The sequence below is a fragment of the Candoia aspera genome, chromosome 1 (genome assembly GCF_035149785.1).
Source record: "Candoia aspera isolate rCanAsp1 chromosome 1, rCanAsp1.hap2, whole genome shotgun sequence".
In the NCBI taxonomy this organism is placed as follows: Eukaryota; Metazoa; Chordata; class Lepidosauria; order Squamata; family Boidae; genus Candoia; species Candoia aspera.
This window is the reverse complement of record NC_086153.1, coordinates 43,972,216-43,987,654: the sequence shown is the minus strand read 5'-3', so window position 1 is coordinate 43,987,654 and position 15,439 is coordinate 43,972,216. Positions and strand designations below refer to the sequence as shown.

At 38.0% G+C, this 15,439-nt stretch overlaps 1 protein-coding gene and 1 non-coding gene across 2 annotated transcripts in view; one reads left to right on the top strand and one right to left on the bottom strand.

The window, feature by feature from the left end:
- Positions 1-11,238, bottom strand: part of HAAO (3-hydroxyanthranilate 3,4-dioxygenase) — a 29,561-nt gene extending 18,323 nt beyond the window's left edge. Inside the window, exons 1-3 of the mRNA XM_063302918.1 lie at positions 10,574-11,238; positions 8,652-8,730; positions 1,111-1,194 (exon numbers count right to left, since the gene is read on the bottom strand). Coding sequence (XP_063158988.1) covers positions 1,111-1,194; positions 8,652-8,730; positions 10,574-10,656 — 246 coding nt within the window. The 5' untranslated portion in view covers positions 10,657-11,238. The remainder of the gene's footprint in view (positions 1-1,110; positions 1,195-8,651; positions 8,731-10,573) is intronic.
- Positions 11,239-14,172: 2,934 nt separating this feature from the next.
- TRNAI-UAU (transfer RNA isoleucine (anticodon UAU)) lies at positions 14,173-14,266 on the top strand. Its single transcript has 2 exons — positions 14,173-14,210; positions 14,231-14,266. It is a non-coding gene; the product is annotated as a tRNA-Ile (tRNA).
- The last annotated feature ends 1,173 nt before the right edge of the window (positions 14,267-15,439 follow it).

The window sequence follows — 15,439 nt, the reverse complement described above, 5'->3', positions numbered from 1 at the left end:
ACCACACTGTCAAAGCTTTCCCCGATATTGTTATCCTTCCTATACAGGTCTTCCGTATATTCTTGCCACCTTTTCTTGATCTCTTCTTCTTCTGTTAGGTCCTCGCCATCCTTGTTTTTGATCATACCCATTTTTGCCTGGAATTTACCTCCAATGTTTCTAATTTTCTGGAAGAGGTTTCTTGTCCATTCTGTTGTATTGTCTTCTTCCACTTCCACGCATTGCTTGTTTAAAAATAATTCCTTATCTCTTCTGGCTAACCTCTGGAATTTTGCATTTAATTGGGCATATCTCCCCCTAACACTGTTGCCTTTTGCTTTCCTTCTTTCTTGGGCTACTTGGGTTTAATGCTAGTCTGGGGGTAAATACAGAAACTTGGAAACTGTAAAAGGAATTTCCCATTCTCATTTACAGTGAGTTCACTGGAACAGAGTCTCTCTGAATAATTTGAAATGCTTCTTCCCAGATTTTTTGCTACCTGGGCTAAGCTGCCTTCTATTTATTTATGTCTGCTCTCCCTTTCATTCTTCTCCCAGCCTCCCCCAAATCTCTCAAATCTCCATTCAACCTGTGTTCTGAACTTGCTTATAGAAGAAGTTTCACAGATATGACATGGCTAGATAAATTTCACATTTACACACAGAAGATCTGCCTATTGAAGAAGATACAGTAGAAATATGTTTGCTCCACAGATTTAAATTTTAGGCCTTTTCTTCCCTCATTGTTGAGGCAAGAGACTTCTCCCAACCTTGAGAGTCAGAAACATCTCCTCAGTGTTTATATAATGGTTCTGAATGGCCCAAGGTTTACTACCTTCAGCCCTTCGGTCCATCTTGGTAATAGCACTTGTGAAAAAGTTCTTGGAACAGCTGATTACAATGTGATATGTCACAATAATGGCAATAATAACAATACTGCCTCTAACCTTATTCAGGATTTTCATTTTTTTTTCATGATGTGCTACCAAAGTGGGAAGTGGAAATCCTACTGAACTATCTCATGTAATTATTAAATAAATTATTATATGAAAATAATATATCCTTAAACAAAGAAATACCGCAATTACAGCCTGAGATTTGCTTGCTAGTTTCTATACAAACCTATCTTTACCTCTCCTTCTTTAATGTGGACATCCTTGTGTTTTCCATTTTCTATTATCTTCAGGCACATGTCTCCCTGCAGCTGGTAAAACAACTGTGTAGGAAGTGGGGAAAAGTTAAATTAAAAACATGTCAATATATCTCACACATTGTAGCCTAGGTTCACACACAGTCATTTCTGGAGCTTGTATGGCTATAGCAAATATTATGGCTCCTGGAAATATTCTTTATACCAGGACCCTGCCCCATCTTACTGTATAAGATGTTTACATTCTGTATAATATCATGATAAGCCCACTATGAACATTTCTTAAGTTGTTGGTGGGACACAGTGTAATTCATCGTTTTTAACGGTGGATGCTTTATCAGGTTTCTTTAGCAAAATGTGCAACCTTGCAGCTTATATAGTCCAAATAAGATTATACTCTCTGGAAGCGTCTACAAGATGGCTCTTTCCTCAGGGTACCCATGTAGAGTTCAAATCCATTTTTTTCCCCAGCAGCCTCGTGGTGAGGACTCTGCATGAGGATGATCCAACAGGAAATTGGGGGCTATGATGTCAGATATGGGGAAGCAGCATATTATGTACATATTATTTTATAAATATATGGAACCAGAAGAAACTTTTGTTCTTTTACCTTATGTCTTCATGCAAAATGCAGTATATAAGACTTGTATATATAGAGTCATTTTAGTAGTCCAATGTGGCCTTTGCATACATGTTTGCTTTTCTCACTAAATAAATTATTGAGATTATATTTATAGCCAGCTGAAGTGTAGCCAGCAACACACTTCAGTGACACATGGAAAGGGAGGCAGGACTAGTAACCAAATTATTCTACTCAAATAACACAATCTAAGAATATGTTTTGCTAATTCTTCTATATCTTCAAGAGGGAGATGCTATGATGAATGAAAAGTTGATGATTGTAAAATAATAAACTCGACTATGCTAATGCTGTTTTATGTTTTAATCTGTTTTCTGCCAAGTTGAACTCCCCTTCCTAAAATAATCAGTGTAATTTGGGTACAGAAAATGATCAGACTGAGACTCTAGTTTACTATTCAGGGTGAGGCTTTTGGACTCAATTTTAAATTTGCAGTGTAGATATGTTGGTCCTTTCCATAGAAAATGAGAATGTTTAATGTTTCCAAATAGAAAACTGAACTGGCATATCTTGCATTTTATGTCAAAGAGTTAAGTTCTAGGTGAATTTGTGGTGCAAATCCATTTCATTTAAGGAAGCAAAGCTTGGACAATGCCCAAGCTTCCTTTATGTTTAGTAGTCATGAATGAATAGAAATCTTTTCTCTTATTTTTATTACAGATTACAAACTATTTATAATAATACCCATTATAAGTCATACATTTTGCCTTCAAGGTGATTACATTTCGAGTCACAAAACTACAGCAGTGTCATTAATCTTATTATATTTTAGTCATTTTGTTTGTATTTCTGTTGCTTCAGGACCACAGGAACTAATAATCATAGTTCAAATCCTATTGTACTGTACATAAATTCAGGAGAATGCAAGCCATTAAAATCACTGCCAATATACCCACCTGAATGTTATATACATGTCTTCTCAAAACTGAAATGGGTGGAATTAATTATAGTAAAACAACTTATTTAATGAAGATGGCAAAGTAGGTGTCAAATTTAGAGGACAACAATTTAACATTAACACAGAGGGAAATGGTCTATGAATGAACAATATTGATTACAAGGAAAGAGGAATTGTTTTTTCTTGTGGTGCCCCAACTGTACAACACCCTAAAAATGGGTGTGTCTGGTGCCAGCGCTTTGAACTTCTACTGTCAAGTCTAAACCTGTTCATTTGCATGGATATTTTAAGTTTGGTCCTCTTAAACTTGCTGATGTGAGCTATTCATGTTATTTGGTGCCTTTTACTGCTGTAGTTAATGGTTTTCTATTTTTTATACTTTATTGTATTATGCTTTAATTTTTAATGAACATTGAATATTGGCTTTATATCATAAGATAGAGGACTTTATAAAAATATTTCTTTATAAATAATACATTCATGATTTTCTTCCTATGAAAAATTAATGGATACAACATTAATGGATATGTGAATACAGCTATTGAATGCCAGTTGCTGCTCATTTTTGTTCCAGGTTTCCTGGAGAAATTTGAAAAAGGCAGGTTTGGTTAAACTATATGTGACTTGAATAATCGTATCAATGTACTATTCCAGACTCTTATTTTAAACCAGAACTACTGGAGGAAGCTGCAATCTGTGGTATCAGTTCCTACATCAAAGCAGGAGGAACCAGGTAGGGGCCTTTATCTCTTCTTGTATAAGTTGGGTGATGTCCCTTGGATGTTGAGCACATTTATGGATAAATGTATAAGGAATGTTTATGATGATGTTAGGGGTGTATTAGTTGGAGACATGAATACACATGTACTTCTATATGCAGATGATGCTGTGTTGTTGGCCAAAAAAGCTAAATTGTTAGATAGATTGTATGATACAAGGTAGTTTGATAAGGAAAACAGAGTGAATGATTGCAAACTATAGATAAATGGTGAAAGACTAGACATGTATACAATTGTATACATTGGTAGGCCATTGACTAAAAATGGGGAAATGGATGGAGAAATTTGAAAATGTACAAATGTCTGTAGAAAGGATGTACGTGGTCTGTTGCAAAAGAAAGGAAGGAAGGAAGGAAGGAAGGAAGGAAGGAAGGAAGGAAGGAAGGAAGGAAGGATATTTGTCAAAAGGAAGCAAAATGGCTGAGTATGAGAACATGATTGTGGCCACTTTGTTATACCGAAGTAGAGGTTAGCTTCTCATATCTGCTTTGGAGAAAGTAAATATACTTTGAACCTGACCAATCTATTTTTTTTTTTCTGCCTATGAAGATTTCATGAGAGGATTGACCTATTTGTGATGAAATTTAATTAGTCTAGCTGTTTATGTCCTTTATACTTCTTAAATCCCTGTATAACTTTCTGTCTTTGTTGTAAATGTTTAATTTAACATTTAATTTAAGTCTTATCTTTCATCACTGCATTGATTTGTTTTTAAGAATTCAAGGAATACAAAGAAATACACTGACATCTATGGGACACAGAGAAAATTGCAGGCAAATCATGTTTTAGAAATCCTAAGTGCCTGTTTTTGTTTGTTTGTTTGTTTATGGCTTAAAAAAATAACTAACCATCTGGATAGCCAGGATAACATATTGAGCTACTAAATCTGATTTGGCAAATGTTTTGCTGAGCTTCAGCTATTCATATAACTAGCATCAATTATTAAGGAAGTGCAATAATGAATAACAAATGCTATCACAGACTTTTGGCAACCTGACCATTTTAATCATCTATCTGTCTGACACAAATAAAAATAACATTATTTTAGTTTAGTTTTTAATGATTAGAGATTTCTGGATAAAGATATGCTTAATGTAAAAACATATGATGAATATATCACTCACCTGCTGGATCTGGCTACAGTTGATCTACTGTCTATCAGTCTTTCCCAACTTGGCCTTCTGCAGAGGTGTGGGTTTATATATAGCACTTCATAATTCCCATCTCACCAATCGGTGAGATGGAATCTAATACAGTGAGTGATGCCAAGCTGGGGAAAGCTGTTCTACTCCAACCCTACTTATTCTGTAATAGCCATTCAGATTTTCCTGATAAGCCCATAAGCAAGATATTCAAGCAACAGCTCTCACTTCTGGTTTGTCTCAGCATTCTGCATTCTAAAACAATCAACTCTAAATGTTACTGGTGGCTTCACCTACTATCCATTTGTTTTATGATTTCTTAAAAAAAATGAAAAAGGAAGACAGCCACTGCTGCCAGTGGGCTAATGAACTGCAGCCAGAAAAAATCTTTGTACATATGGTGAGCTGCTTCCTTTTATTCTGTGCCTACTCACATCTTGATTTAAGGATTCACTTTCAATCGAAGAGGACCCCACCATGGACTCTATGTCTTCACTTTCACCTGAAAATTAAGTGAAGTCCTTTGCAAGACAAAACTGTTATCTGTTGCTCCCCAACAATTGAAGAGGGAGGACAATACAGTAGTGGTGAAGGGACAAGTGCAGACAGAACAGTTCCCCTGGCAAAAAGCAGCCACCAGCTTCTGCAGTGGGTCACCTCCCATGTCAGCAGCCATGTATTTGCAGTTGTGCATCATCTCCAAGCACCTAACTTCCTGCTGCTTTATTGTTTTTACTGCTGAAGCAGTCCCAGAAAAATAATAAATCCAAAAGCATCATTTGCTTATTTGTGAAAATAGCTCAAGTGCTCTTTTTGACTGAAATCTGAAGCAAGGTATTGAAGATGCTAAAGAATTCCACCCATGTCAACCATATGCAGAGTCATTAGAAAATGAAAGCCTCTTCCACAAGAAATGGATTCACGCTTTAAGCTGCCACAGGAATCGGTATTGTTACCAGTAGAGTAAAGCAAACCCAGACAGTTGATTTTCTTTCTTTTGGTAGAAACAGAATACAATTGCTAGGGCAGACCTACAGATTATTTTGGCCAAGTCTCTGTCACCTAGCTCATATACAAGATAGGGTTATTTTTTAAATGATATTCCTTGACAGATCTGCATGTTCAATCAGAACAGCTTTTTTGAAATGGCAGGAATTGGAACCAATAATTACAGTATTATAAGTAACTAATAATATAATAATTACAGTACTATAAGTGACTAAAAAGAAAAAAAAACCTCTTGCCATCTACATCATCTGCCTCGGATAAGAAGTCTGTGCAGAGTGGATTTCCCTTCCTCCCATTCAGGGTACAGCGTACACACGATGCCCGTCTAGAGCCTGGAATATTGTCAGGGACCCCTCCCACCCTCACTGTGGCTTGTTCTCCTTGTTACCCTCTGGGAAAAGGTTCCGCTGCCTTCCATGCAGAACAGCTAGATTAGGTAACAGTTTTGTCCCCTGGGCTATTAGACCCCTGAACTCTTAATAATGCCCTCTTACTTCATTGTGGTACATGTTGTATGTAGGACTGTGATATTTATTAGGGATAATGATTAGGGGAGTGGAATGGTAAAGAATATGTATTATACAGTATAGTATAGTAATTATTTTTTGTGAGCCAATTGCAACAAAATTTCATTTTAATGTGCACCTTGGTGTATACTGGAATGACAATAAAAGTTTATTCTGTGGAGTCCTTGGTGTTCTCTGAGCCTTGTTGTTTTCTTGCAGACGTTTCATTGCCATTGTTGTTTTCTTACGGACGTTTCATTGCCAGACTAGGCAACATCTTCAGTGCAAAGTGGCAGTGGGCCTTGCTCTCAGTTTATATACCGTGGCTACAGTATATAAACTGAGAGCTAGGCCCACTCCCTCTTTGCACTGAAGATGTTGCCTAGTCTGGCAATGAAACGTCCGTAAGAAAACAACAAGGCTCAGAGAACACCAAGGACTCCACAGTTCAACCCTGAGCTACAAATATTCGCTTCAAAAGTTTATTCTATTCTGTTCTGTTCTATTCACAAGTAGTAAGCATGGACCTCATATTCACATTTATACACAATGGAGACTGTACTATATTGAGTGCACGGTATGACTGAGCAGCCATGGTGTTTTGGAAAAGACAGCCATTGCAGAACCTCATAAACACAAAGAACTCCAGTGTAGATCTTTTGAATTAGTCACAGTAAGAGAAAGATGGACTGATTACCCTATGCAAATTGAGCTAGCCATTATGATGATTTGACAAGGGGAGATGAGCACAGGGAATTTTCTATCACACTATCAAAGAAATACTCTATCAACCGTGGTTACTCTAAACCATGATTAAGGGATGGGAGAGGGGTGCAAGGCTATGTGTATTTCTGCAGCTTTGTCTCTTTCCCTCTCTCCCTTTGTAGGTTCTGTCCCTGAAGCCAAACAGTATTCTGAAAGCCTAAGCCTTTTAATAAATCTTAGCACCCAAGAGCTCCTGATGATACAGCACAAAATATAGCTGCCATTATATTATTTTCTGTATTTAATCATTGGATAGTATGGGCATTTATATTATATCCATTTGTAGTTAAATCTATTTTAAATTTTATATATGGCCTGGACAAGCACTGTATGACTGGTGAAAAAATAAACATTTTAAGTACATAATGAGAAAGTGTGTATGTACTTGAGATGAGCTCTTCTGATAGCCAGTTCTTTGTTAGATTGAGAGAGAGAAAGCATGCTGGTACCAGTGTGTTCCTGATTGCTTTATTTCTTTATTCCCAGAGATTATTGAGGTGTAAATTGCCTGGCTGAGCTGCTGCAAGAGGTCCCAAATAATGTGAAGCTGCTGGCAGCATGTGGGATCATGGAGAAATAGGATTATAAGAGTAGCAGTGAAAAGGGTAACATGCAAAATTGCAGATGATTTTTTAAAAAATGTGAATCGTTTGAAGATGGCTCTTCTGAACTGAGCATGTTGAACATGCTGCCCAGGTGAATGGAAGAGTCTGATGAAGGAAAACTAAGTTTCCCAGTGTAACTTCTCCAGCGTTTTTTCTCTTGCCTCAGAAAAAAAGCAGGAAAAATCAAAGTCTTTAAAGAAGGCTTCAGAATACCAGCTGGATCGCCATTTCATGAGATTTGCCCAGGGCACCTTGTGCAGAAAAGAAACTGCAAGCTGCAAAATGGATGGATATCTCTCTCCAGCTGTTCTACCCATTCGGTATGTTCTAGCAGAGTGGATGTACTCCAGGTCCCCTCTATTAAATGTTGTCATTTGACAGGACCAAGGAAGCGTGTCTTCTGTCATGGCCCCCACCTTCTGTCATGGCATCCCGCAGCAGAGATATGGATGGCACTCACTTTCCTGGGGTTCCAAAAAGCCCTCAAGATCTGGCTTTGGTCTCAGGGCTGGGGTTAATGTATTTGTGGGGCCCCTGTTGTGGTGGGGTTCTCTGTTACTGTTTAGCCTGGGCTGTCTGTGGTGGTGTATGTTTTTAACTGTTTTTATTGTTGCTGGATTTTGTAAGCCACCCAGAGTCTACTAGAGTGTCTATTATAACAAATTTAAATAAAACCACCACCACCACCAATATGCTGATGCTTTTGAATTGGAAAAAAAATATGCTTAAAATCAGAGACATTAAAAAAACTCATCTTTAAAAATCCCCAGTTACTTATTACTCTGACAACTTTATGCCTGTCAACATCTTTTACTCTATCTCACAATGGTTTTGATAAGATAGGAAAGCATACTATATGGGACCTTGAAGTTTTTGGTTTTAAAACCTCATTAATATTTGTCTGCTGTTCTCATTTCCTTTGTTTGTCTCTCCTATCTTCCAGACCATTCCAGATAAAATCTCCACAGTGAAGTTGAGAGTAAATGATTTATTCTAATTCTTTAATGTGAGGCATTTATAATTATTTTAGCCACATTCAAGCTGTGTACTTTGGACTGTAGAACATTTTAATTAATATTTTTCTAATGAAAAAAAAATCCCGTTCTAACCTTATGAGGAAGAACATTAAGCTTTAAAAAATTATGCACAACCAAGAGATAAATCCAAACCACTGTATTACCTCTTCTCCTTCTTCAATATGGTAATCTTTCCTTTGGTTTGGCCCACCAACGAACATTATATTGAGCTGTTGGCAATGCCTGCAGAACAATATTTTTTAAGCATCGATCTTTTAAATACTTCATTCAATTTCATTACTGTCCCTTTTTCATAGTAGACAAAAAGTGACATACAACAGTAAAAGTATTTTGCTTTAAATGTTAATAACCATAGAAGCAGCAATGACATAAAAATAATGAAAAATTAAGACATAACAGGATAAAACAATTTAAGAAACTGTTCAGAAAAGTGAAGGGTGTGGGGACTTTTCTTTTTTTGCTAATGGTGCAATCTTGCTCCATTCAAATCAGAAGTAACTTCTGCCTTCAAGTTTATTTTCATGGACAACTAGAAGGAAGAAAGCAATGCTTGTAATATGTAATTCTTTGCTTCTGAGTTCCTTGGAGAGAAAGAAATCCTCAGGTCTACTCTACCATTTTTCGTTTCTTTTGCGTCAGCCTGTTGAGCATTAATGGACTGTCTAGTATTTTCCTTATTCAGAGAACAGAAGCAGGTTAAGTGAAGGTAATGAGGTAATCAAATTCAACCTATGTTGAATTCCCATTGGAGGCTCATTCAGATACAATGCAAAATATATAGCTTTTTACTATAACACTCCGAAGTTTCCTCTAGTTCATGCATTTTTTCCTCACCACTAACTCTTTTGGCTGTTTGGACTTGGGAAGTTTATGCTTCTGTTTTTGATTAACTACAGCAAACTATGTTGTCCAAATCAAACAGCAGTACAGTCAACCCGAGAATAAGGAACTGGAGTACAATGAAAAGCTGTTGTGGCATCTTTTATAAGTTGAAGTTTCCATTAATTCAACAAAAAATATTATTTTGTATTTGTTGGAACCTATACTGTATGTGCTTTAAGGAGTCCCTCTTTTGGGGGAGATGGGTGGTGGCTAAATTTGAGTAATAAATAAAACTTAAGCATGCTTGTGATCAGAATGCAACATTGCAATATATGATGTGTTCTTTTGCTTTAGTGATTCCCTTTAAGACAGAAGTGATTTTGCACATTAATTTGTTCTGGAAGACTCTTTTTTTTTTGTAGATACTCATCTTCTTTTGAATTATATACCAGTAACTCTTTTTTATTGTCAAAAAAAAAGATGTATGCTGTGCAAGAGAAAAAAGGAAAAAGAAGAAAAAATAGAAAAAAGAATGCAGCATGGGAGTTGTGGGCAGGGGGAGCTTCTAACTCAAGGCTTTTTGCCTTCAGTTATTTCATATTTGTTTCTGTGTCTTCCAAATACCAGCTTGTCATCTTCTCCATACTCCATTCTAGATTATATTAGCTATTTTCTAACAAACAGCTGGAAAACAGCCACAACAAACTTAGACATGGAGGTGGAGAGTTACTGTGAACATACACATATACAGACAGACTTAGGAGTTTACAAGCGGGAGATGATGAAGTATACATCACAACAATACTGCATGTATATGAAACATACATACTTAAAATGTCAGGATGCAAGTACATAAGGGTGGTTTTGCTCCAAGACCTCAGTTTAGAGTAATTTTTGCATCATAGCTAGCTGTGGAGGCCTAGGCACATGCACACCTCACAAGTTAGACAACTGTACGACCTACAGGCTATTTTGATCTGAGAAATAGTTAACAGCTTCTGGACTAAAACAACAGTACTTCTAGAGAAGTATCTGCTATGGATTTTTTTTAAAAAATTAGAATACAGGATTGTCATTTATTTATTGCTAACTTTCCAAACATAACGCAACCTTTAGGCTAGCCTAGCAAAAGTAGACCACAGCCAAACATCAATTAGCTTTGTCAGATACATCTTTACCCTTCATTTGTACAAATCTTTGAAAAGCAATAGTAGTAGTAGTAATAATGGTACCCTTCACTTACATAAGCTTATTGCATACTGGAGGCAGAAAAGCATCTCTGTTTTCTTCTACCCATTTCTTTACATTCACAAGCATCTTCTCCATAACTCTTGATAGTAATGTGCTCCAGAGGAAATGGTACGTGAACTTTCTAGGTTTGGCACTGCAACCGTTTATGCTATTGCTAATGAGTGTCTCTGTATAATTGGAATGATCGGTGTGTAACAGTGCACTATCCTCAGCTGATGAGTTTAAGATCCAAAGGTTATTTAGCTGATAACTTAACTGAAGGGCATTCTCAATAGTTTAGCCAATGATCAACTCATGCATGGAAAAGTACCGTATGTCTAGGGTATCTTCCTCACAGAAATTTGTTCAATTTTAATAGAAAAAGGACCAGTAGGATGAATTATTTTTTGTGTGCCCTATTCACCATCACACATACTACATTATTAGTATCTGGCCTATATGTAACATAACAATTTCACATTATTTATTAATTTTTAAAGTCAGTTTTTATTACACTCAAACACAGCCCTCTAGAACTTGTATATGATTTTTTTTTCAGATAAAAAAAGCATACCAATTCAACTCAAGGTAGATTTAGGTTCTGTGTAAGTAATCAAATTGTTGCAGCTGACTCTACAGATTATGATTATGTAAACGTTTGCTACAAGAAGGTACAGTAATTGTGTCATGTTCACTGATTCAATGTAGTGTATACATCGTAACATTTCACATGCCATGGCGCTGACATGCGTTTCTGTTTGGGAGGGAGCTGCTGTGAGACCTTGTACCAAGCTCTGTATGTGAAATCAGTACAATGGAATGTGTTTGGGTTATTTTCTCTGTTCAAGGACTTTTCCTGCAGACCATCAGAAACTGTTAGGAGCACCTGGGATTGTGAACTTGAGAAGATTCTCCGGGGGGAGGGATTTCATTTGCACTGAGGATTTTTAGTTTGAATTTGGCACGCTTTCATCATTCTCAGCTTTCTCTGTGTTCCTGCATACTATTCTTTAATAAATCAGATATCTTTGAATTCCTACTCATGAGTCTGATGGTGTTTTAGAATAGGCAACCATTACAACTTGTCACCAACTTGGATAGCTAAAAGGAGATTAAACAAATAACAGGGGATAAAATGATTGGAGGCTACTAATATTGATTATCATTAATCATTTAACATCTATCTCTTGGATTATATTTTTGTTTAAGAATATTGTTTTATTGTATTTTAATGATTATTTATTGTTGTTTTATTGTAAACTGCCCAGAGTCACTCTTTGAGTGAGATGGGCAGTGACTAAATTTGAAATACAAATAAATTTGAAATATAAATAAATAGTTTGATTTCTCACACTTGTCCCATGATGGACCCTCTATCATCCTGGAATGTGCTCAAAAGCATTCGTTGCAACTGGCAGGCCTCTTGTTTTGAGGTCTCAATGCTACTTTTGCTAACACTGCGAACAGCCCACTTGATAGTAAATGCAGCTGAAATAACTTGTAGAACATGGACAAGTGAATCCCTGTAAGTACCACATAGCAACTACTATTCTTTCCTTCTTTCTCCTGGTAACTTCCCTACCTTATTCCCCCTCCCTTACAATTTAATGAATCCAAAAGCAAAAAGATCCAACAGTGAGTCCTTTTTTGTTGTTGTTGTCCTAACTGATCCTATTGCTAAATAGATGGGCTTGAGTTGCAAACATGGTGCCATTACACTTTTTTTTTGTGAGCTTGCTCAAAGATGACAGGTGAAGCAAATTGATCGAAGAGATATCAACTACCACCCATAGAAAAATTGTTCAGTATTTTTCTATGAAGGGGCAGAAAGGGGACCAAAATGGCATGTCAATGCAAAAAGAGGACAGGTACATTGTGCATATGAAACAGAAACAGTCGCTGATTCCTCCCATACTCTCTACCTTTGACCAGTATCTTTTGGGGAAACATGGAGAGCTGTAAAAGAGCAAACATGTTAGTGCTGCAGCAGTAAATAAATATATAACAAGATAAAGACATTCTCAGGCGAAGCTCGACTCCAAGTTACTAAACCAATGCAATTTTCTTGGCAGCATTATGGAAAGTTTCCCTTTATCTTCTTCTAGGATTTTTTTTAACTTTCTAGCTTAGTCAAGCTGATATTCCCAGGTGGTCCCACATTCAAGTAGAAGATCTAATATGACCAAAATGATTCTAACATTGAATGGATTTAGAATTGATTTTTTAGTTTTCCCACTGATTATTAACATTTAATTTCAATTACTTGCTCTGTGGATCTTATAGCAACAAGGGCTGGTCAGATGGACTTCCTAGATCAAACTCTAAAAATCAGATGGACTTCCTAGATCAAGCTCTAAAAATCAGATGGACTTCCTAGATCAAGCTTTAAAAATCTAATGTTCTTGTAGTTTATAGAGTATATTTTAAGTATGAAACAGCTATCCCGAGTAGTTTGCTATTTGGATTGAGAGTAAACATGCCATTATTGCACTGTGATGAGGCTGACTGCACTAGAGATCATCCCCAGAAGTGCTTCATCTTGCCCCCTCAAAACCAAACAGCTGTGGCCCTTGATAAACTTTTTTGGCAGCTGTTTGGGCTTGTATATCTGCAATTGTATCTCTAAGCAAAGGAAGACTCCCCCTTTTGGTGTGTGCTTTTTCAAAAACTGAATTGTGGATCTGAGAAAAATGGAGTATCTGTTAACAGTTAGTTTGTAGAATTATCAGGGGTACTGTCTGTTTCCCACAGAAGCCTATATTATGTTTTATATTATTAAAAAAAACCAAGGGAACACATTTGGGGTAGACCCTAGATCCATCTTATGATTTGTTGGGTATCTTGAGAGGCAACAGCTTTCACTGTTCCTTTCCAACTGAAAGAAACTTCTAATCTGAGAGAAGTTCAATGTGCTTTCCTTTGCCCCCACATTTTTGAACGCCTGCGACAACGCAGTCGGGCCTGCGGACGATCCTAACGCACCCACCCAAAGGGAGACTGGATCCGGGCGACTCGGCCGGGCAGTCGATGCCCGGCGCCGGGAAAGGGCGGCGCGCCTCTAACAATTCCGTGCGAGCCAGGCGGGGAAAAGCCCACCTCCATTCCTCAGTAGGGCCTTCTTTCCTTCGGCCAGCGGCCCCCACCCGTTTCCCTAAAAGGCATGAGCCCCCTTCGGATCCTCTCTCGGGCTTTTCTTCAGCGCCCGCCCCACCGGCCGGCGCGCCTTTGTTACTTCCGCCTACTTCGCCTCCTGCTCTTCTCCTCTACCGGGTACGGCGGGCGTGCCCAAACAGCAGCAACCAGCGCCGGTCACAGGCCCCATCCCGCCGTGCAACGGAGGCTCGCGGCGTCACGGCCGCGCCGGGGCCTAGCAACAGCCGCCGCCGCCGCCACAGCGCAACGCTGGAGGAAGGGGAGATGGGGAAGGCCAGCCGGCGCGAAATAGAACTCGTTGCCTCTGCCCCTCTAGCGCGTGCTTTCTTGTGGCCCGGAAACATGAAATTCGGAGCAAAGGGAGAAACGGGCAAAGACGGAAAAGGAAATTCGCGCGTTGGAATGGCGTCCGCTGCAGTTGAGCCCTTGATAAAGCGTTCGGGAAGAGTTGATGTCAGGGCTCCAGTGGCGCAATCGGTTAGCGCGCGGTACTTATACAGCAGTACACAGCAGAGCAATGCCGAGGTTGTGAGTTCGAGCCTCACCTGGAGCACATGTCTTTTGGGACCGCTCGCTTTTGGGATATTTCCGTGCATTTCTCAGCACCTCGCTTGTTACGTGCTGCCACGGATTCATTCTACATGGAGAATTACCAAACGAACACAAGTCATGAAAATTGCAGTAATTCACGGATGCAAAGGCAGTAGCTTTAAAACTGCTATCAGGCTGCAAGTTATTGTTAGTGAAGCTTTTCATTAGTATCATAAATACGATAGTTGCGTGAAAGAATCATAATATGTATCAGTATTTAATATTCATTATGCAGGAGCAGAAATATTAATGTATTTTGATTCCAGTGTATACCTAATTGTTACAAAAAATAAATAGATATTACATAGGATCTCATAGGCTTAGGTTGAACTTAATTAAGCCAATACTGAAATTTTCCCCACTGAAATCCTAGCATTAAAATGGCTTTATTTATTTTACTATTGTTACAGGAATAGTTAGAAATAACATGCAGCAGTAATGCTTAAGCTGTGTTCCACAGAACACCAGTGTTCCCCAAACAATCTGAAGATGGCTAAAATCAAGATCTGAGAAATAATTTTTTACTACATTTCAAAATCTGATGCTTCTTACTCTTAATCAGCAAATAAGCTCCAAACCTTGGGTTTTTTATTTTATTTATTTAAAGACTTATAGGCTGCCCAGCTTAAGAGACACAACTCTGGGCAGCTCACAACAGCAGTACACAACCAAAAACCCTAACCCCAACCCTTCTCTTCTGATGCAGTCAACACCACCATCTTAGACTCCAACCCTACCCTATCCCAGCATTTTCTGGACGTTACAATGTGATGGATTTCTTTTTTATGGACACTAATTGTCATCTAATGTACTGCACCATGTAAATGAAAAGTCAAACATGCAACCATAACTGTAATTTAATACATTTTTTTCAAAGTCAACAAAAGTTAAAAAGAAAACAGTGAAAACACTGCAATCACTTGGAATCATGTAAGTAATTTTATGCAGACACAGATATATTACTGAAGGAACTTTGCAGCATGTTGCTGCACAGTTGGAATATATACACAGTGGTGTACAATGTGATGGAATGACAATTTGGGTGGGAACTGGCAAACATGTAAGGAGCCTGTCCACAGGCTTCACATACATATACTGTATAGTGAACTGTGTAAGTTCCACAGTGGCTAAGTAT